General features: G+C 17.7%; 3 protein-coding genes across 3 annotated transcripts in view; 2 read left to right on the forward strand and 1 right to left on the reverse strand.

The window, feature by feature from the left end:
• Window positions 1-1709, forward strand: part of PRSY57_0624900 (hypothetical protein) — a gene marked incomplete at both ends in the record, with an annotated part of 2868 nt that extends 1159 nt beyond the window's left edge. Inside the window, one exon of the mRNA XM_012906622.2 lies at window positions 1-1709. This exon is cut by the window's left edge and continues 1159 nt beyond it. Within this exon, the coding sequence (XP_012762076.2) occupies window positions 1-1709 (1709 nt within the window).
• A 574-nt stretch (window positions 1710-2283) lies between these two features.
• Window positions 2284-2721, reverse strand: PRSY57_0625000 (hypothetical protein; the record flags this gene model as incomplete). Its single annotated transcript, XM_012906623.2, has 1 exon — window positions 2284-2721. The coding sequence occupies one exon, from the start codon at window positions 2719-2721 to the stop codon at window positions 2284-2286; it is 438 nt and encodes a 145-aa protein (XP_012762077.1).
• Window positions 2722-3771: 1050 nt separating this feature from the next.
• On the forward strand, window positions 3772-4890 carry PRSY57_0625100 (conserved protein, unknown function; the record flags this gene model as incomplete). Its single annotated transcript, XM_012906624.2, has 1 exon — window positions 3772-4890. One exon carries the CDS (start codon window positions 3772-3774, stop codon window positions 4888-4890), a length of 1119 nt encoding a protein of 372 aa, XP_012762078.2.
• Window positions 4891-6765: the final 1875 nt, after the last annotated feature.

Consider the following 6765-nt stretch of genomic DNA (forward strand, 5'->3'; position numbering starts at 1 on the left):
AATCTCAAATAAATAAAAATAAAGAATTAGAAAATAAAAAGACAAATTTATTAGATAAAATAGATTTATTAGAAAAAAAACAAAAAGATCTAATGAAAAAAAATAATGAAAATGAACAAAAAATGGATGATTTAAATAAAAAATTTAAATTATTAACTAATGAAAATAAAATAAAAGAAAATGAAATTTTACATAATAATAATCTTATTAATAACTTAAATAATAATAATACAAAAATGAAAATTAAATTAGATCAAGAATTTTATAAAATGAAAATGCTAGAAAAAGAAAAAAAATCATTGAGTATACATGTCAAATCATTAACATACGAAATACAAACAATACTTAACCTTACACAAGAAACACAAAATAAATTTGAACAACAAAAAAGAGATATCAATGATTTAATTATCGAAAAGGAACAAACCAAAAAATTAGTTGAAAAAATTGATGATCTTATAAAAAAAAATACAGAAATAGCAAAAAAAGACAAAATTGTACAGAACAATTTAGAAAAGGATATTAAAAAAGGAATAGAAGATAAAAATAAATTAAATGAAGAAATACAATTATTAAATAAAGAAAGAGAAAAATTATTACAAGAATTAACTCAAACAAATAATAAATTTATTAATAGTAGTAGTGAATTATTAACTAGAGATAATAAAATTAATACATATATAAAAATTGTCAACTCTTTAAAAAATGATTTATCTAAAGAAAAGGCTATAACGGAAAATATTAAAAATGAAAAAATTAATACAAATAAAAATTTAATAGAAACTAAAGAAAAATTAAATATTGTTGAAGAAAAATTTAAAACACAATGCAATGAATTTGAACTCTTAAAGAATGAAAAGAAAAATTTAGAAAATCAAATTAATCAATTAAATGATGAAAAAAAACAATTAATAAATCAAAATGATAAATATAGAGAACAAATTGATAAATATAAAAATCAACAAGAAAATATAAAAACACAACAAACCAGTAATAAAAAAAATATTATACAACTTGAAAATGAAATCAATGAATTAAATATGAAAATTAAAAATATAGATAAAAATTATAACCTTATTAAAAAAGAAAAAGATAATTTAAATCAAGAAATTAACGATAAATCAGAAGAAATTAATATATTAAAAGAAAAGTTAAAATTATTACAAACCTCACATGATACTCTAATTATACAACATCAAAATGAATTAAAACAAATCAAAAATTTAAATAAACAAATTGAAGAATTAAAAAATACAAATCAGTTAACAAATATATCAAAACAATTATTAAATAACAATAAACAAGAAATCAATAATCTTAAAAAAAGTCTAATCGATGAACAAAATAAAGTTAAAACATTAACAGAAGAAATGGAAAATCCAATCAACATACATAGGTGGAGAAATCTAGAAGGCAATGATCCTACGTCTTTTGATTTAATACAAAAATTAAAAATTGTTCAAAAAAAATTAATAGAAAAAACAGAAGAAACTGTCAAGAAAAACATACTTATAGATGTAAAAACAAAAGAATGTGAACAATTACAGAAGGAATTAAATCATAAAGCCAAAAATACAAATATTCAGGATATTAATAATATTAAGCAAAAATTGAGAGAAAAGGAAACACTCATTAAATCATTAACGGCTGAAATATCAATGTACCAGGACGAACATCAACCGGCAAAATCCAAGAAAAAGAACAAATGAATGAATAAAAAGACAAATGAGTAAATAATATATATATATATATATATATATATATATATATATATATATGTATATATGTATGTACTTATGTATTATTATTATTTATTTTTTTTTTTTTTTTACAAGCATATCACATATTTTTCAATAACATAAAATATAACACCTCCTTCTTGTAACGGATCATATATTATATATAAAAATATTTGCTATTTTTAGGCAACATCCATATTCATGTGTACGCCCATAAGCTTAGACACACAAATATATATATATATATATATATATATATATATATTTATTTATTTATTTATAAAGATATATATACTTTTTTTTTTCATATTATAAACGTTCAGGATCTATTAATCTTTTAAATATGTCAGTAGAACATATGTACCATAAAAATAAATATATACATATGTGTGTATACAAATACATATACTAAGGTACCACAAAAAAAAAAATAAATAAATAAATAAAAAAATATATACATATAAAAATTAAAAATATAATGCACATATATACATATATAAATATATATATATATATATATTTATAGTTACACATATTTCTTTATTTATCCATCTTGAAATACCTTCAAATATTCTGGTGTAGAAGACCCACTATATTTTTTTAACAATACAAATAAGGTTGGAGAAAAAAATATATTTTTATTCTTCAGATCATATAATTTCTTTTTATTTTCATCACTATTTATATATTCATTCATATTATGAACACTAGTCCATTTTTCCATATATAATGTTTCTAAAAAATAATCATCTTCTTTTAAATAAATATTATAATTATTAAAACCTGGTTTCAATTCTAATGAATCAAAACAATATTTCAAATCACTGAATATACTAGTATAAAAATCATCTTTACTACAAACAAATTTATTTATTAACAATGCATTTTCACTATTTATATTTTTAGCTAGCTGTACAATTACATCTCTAAACATCCATCCACTTACTGATCCTCCAATACCGAGGAAGATATATTTTAACATGCTTTTAAAAGCGTAATATTTAGAATTTTCTTCTTTTTACTATATATTAAAATAAATTGAATACACAAATATATTGTACATATGTATATATATATATATATATATATATATATATTATACTTAAGGTTGTACTTTTTTTTGTAACTATATATATGTTCAATATATATATCTAGATATGTATACAACAAATATACATATGAGTAATTTAATAGTGTATTATGACTTATATAATGAAAATATGCACGATATATATATATATATATATATGTTTTTTTTTTTTTTTTTTTTTTTTTTTTTTTTGAATTCAATTAAGTATAAATTGTAAAATAAAAAGTTATTTTACATAATAAGTATATATATATATATATATATTTTTAGTTTAGAAACCTAATTTATGTTTTGTGATACGAAGAAACAAATTATTGACAATTTAATAAGACATTTCTATAAGCCTATTTGGAATAATTTTTTTAAAAAGTTCATAAAAAAAAAAAAAAAAATATATATAGAATTACATAATTCTTATATGTTATCTAAAACATTATGTGGGTGGTATATATATTCTATATGTAAACAAATAAATAAATAAAAAAAAAAATATATATATATATATATATATATATATTGACATAATATATATAATATATATATTTTAATACATACCTTATTTATTATTGCATGTGACCATCAGATGGTATTATAATTTTATATGAAAAAATAAAAAAAAGTACAAAATAAATAATAATTAATAAAACAATAAAACATATTATATATATATATATATATATATATAAGTAGCAAAAAAAATTTAATAAATTAATCCCCTTTTTTTTTTTATAAAATATTCTTTCATATATATTTATGGGTTTTTAAGAAATAAAATAATATATATATATATATATAATATACCTATTATAAATATATTATATATATATATATATATATATATAGATGTTCCTTATCCCTTACTATGTACATTTAAGTTAAGTTATTTTATTATTTTGTGGTAAAGCATATAAATATTTTTTCCTTTTAGTATATTCCTATTTGATGAAAACATTTATAGGACATTTTAATAATAATGCATTATTTTCAAGAAATTCTTTTAGAAATAAATCATTGAGAGCAAGAAAATATACGAAAAATATATTAAGTTTAAAAAATCTTATATATTCATCTTTTTTTTTATATTCCACTATGAATAAAGTTATAGGTACGCATTCCGGACGATTTCATACAGATGAAATATTGGCTACGGTTATGTTAAAATTTTTACCAGAATATAAAGATGCCAAAATAATAAGAACACGTGATCAAACAAAATTAGATACTTGTGATATTGTAGTTGACGTAGGTGGTGTATATGATCATGAGAATAAAAGATATGATCATCATCAAAAAGAATTTGAAGGAACTTTAGATGATAAGCATACAATACGTTTAAGTAGTGCTGGTTTAATATATAAACATTATGGAAAAGAAGTATTAAGAAAAGGTTTTTGTATTACTGATGAAGAAAAAATAAATGTACTATATGAAAAGTTATATACTTCATTTATAGAATCAGTTGATGCTTTAGATAATGGTATAAATCAATATGAAGGTCAACCAAAATACCAAATAAATACCACAATACAATGTAGGGTTAATAGATTTAACCCTACTTTTTTAGAAGATGACGTAGATGAAAATGAACGTTTTATGGAAGCTGCAAAAATTGTAAAAGAAGAATTTGTACATTTTGTAACATATTATTCAGATGTATGGTATATGGCAAAAAGTATTGTACGTGAATCTATAATTAATCGTTTTAATTTTCATAAATCAGGTAGGGTAATTTATTTGCAAAAATATTGTCCTTATACAGAACATTTATATGATCTAGAGCAAGAATTAAATATACAAGACGAAATTTTATATTGTATATATTCGGATAGATATAATAATTTTAGGTGTACAGCTATATCCAAAAAAAATGAACCATTCGTTTTAAGATTACCATTTCCAGCTAGTTTTAGAGGTTTAAAAGATGAACAACTACAAACCGTTTCAAAAATTCCTGGTCTTACATTTGTTCATTATTCTGGATTTACAAGTGCAGGAGAAAATATTGAAAGCCTTGTAAAATTAGTAGAGGCTTCTCTAAAGGAAAATAACATAGTATACTAAAAAAGGTGCAAAATATTTAAAATAATATATGTGTATATTTTTATTTATATCTTTTCTTTGAATTATATAATATTTAAGAATTATATTAGGTAACAGATGGCTGTCTCATTAGGAAAAACGTATTTTTAATAAATTATCCATAAAGATAAAAATTTACATACATATGTATATACATATATATATATATATATATATATATATATATATATATATGTATATATATTATTTTTTCATGTATTACAGTTGTGAACTGTTACGTTTTTGAATATATTTTTACATTTTTTTAATATTTGAATATGTTAACATTTGTACATAAATTTTTTTACAAATAAATATACATCTTTCATATATGTGAATCGTTTCATATAATTTTATTATCCATCTTTATTTAGTAACTTATTATATATTTATATATATATATATATATATATATATATATATATGTGTGTATTAATTATATACATATTATTTTGTATAATAATAAATACTTTTACCGCTTTAAAATATGAAGAAAAAACTATTAACGTATAACACCTTTCTATTTTAAATTATTATATAAATATTACATGCCTTGTTAATACATAACATTTGATGTGTAAAAGATAGAAAAAAAAAAAATAAAATAAAAAAATAATAATAATAAATTAATAAGTAAATAACCTTTTTGTTCACCTAATTGCATGGTTCTTAATTATAACAAAAAGAAAAAAAATTACAAATACATTATAAATAATTAAATGTATATATTTTTCAAAAAAAATATATACCTATAAAAAAATATCTTATATATATATATATATATATACAACATGAACATTTTACAAATTTTAAAAAAAAGAAAAAGTTTATGCCCATGGACTGAAAATATTCATTTTACCATTATGTTAATTTTAAGCACATATATATTATATGTTCTTTTTTTAAACATAATTAAAGTTATACATATAAATATATGTGTATATAATAATATTTTATTATGTGTATTAAATAGATACTGAAAAAAAAAATTATCCCGAAAAAAGGAAAAAATATATATATATATATATATATATTATTATTTTATAATATTTTTATTTAGCTCAATTTTTAAACCTTCAATATATTTATACACCCGTGAATTTTATTAATTTATGAAATTGAGCTTATTAAAAAATAAATCCAATAATTACATATTATTATATATAATAAATTATATCCCTCAAGAAAAAAATAAGAGAAAAAAAAAAAATATATATAAATATTTTAATAAAAACATATACACATTATATCAAAATTATATATATATATATATATATATATAATATAATATATTTTATATATATATTTATTTATTGATATTATTTTAAAAAATTCATATTATCTCTAGTGAAAAAAATATATTTTATATACATCTTTGTGATACTAGATATTCCCAATTTATTTTATGAACTATTATTTTATATTTTGTTTATGGGATAAATATTTTATTTTTTATTTATTAAACATAGTTAATGCGAATAATTATATTATATAAAAAAATATATATTTTTTTTTTTTGGTAACCTATGTGAAAAAAATATTATATATATATATATATATATATATATATATGTAATATTTATTATTCCTGTATATATTATAAAATACCAGTGAAAAAATTAATAGCATTTATATATATATATATGTATAAATGTTATATCCCAAAATAATATAATATATAATATCTTTTATTTTTCATATACACCTATGAACTCTATTATACCTTATATATTTTTGCAAAGATAAACGGAATATATATTCTTTTAAATATATATATTATTATATATATATCAATAATATATTATTTAATCACCCCTTTTTCTTTTTTTTTTTTTTTTTTTTTTTTTTTTTTTTTTT

The sequence above is a fragment of the Plasmodium reichenowi genome, chromosome 6 (genome assembly GCF_001601855.1).
Source record: "Plasmodium reichenowi strain SY57 chromosome 6, whole genome shotgun sequence".
Taxonomy (NCBI): Eukaryota; Apicomplexa; class Aconoidasida; order Haemosporida; family Plasmodiidae; genus Plasmodium; species Plasmodium reichenowi.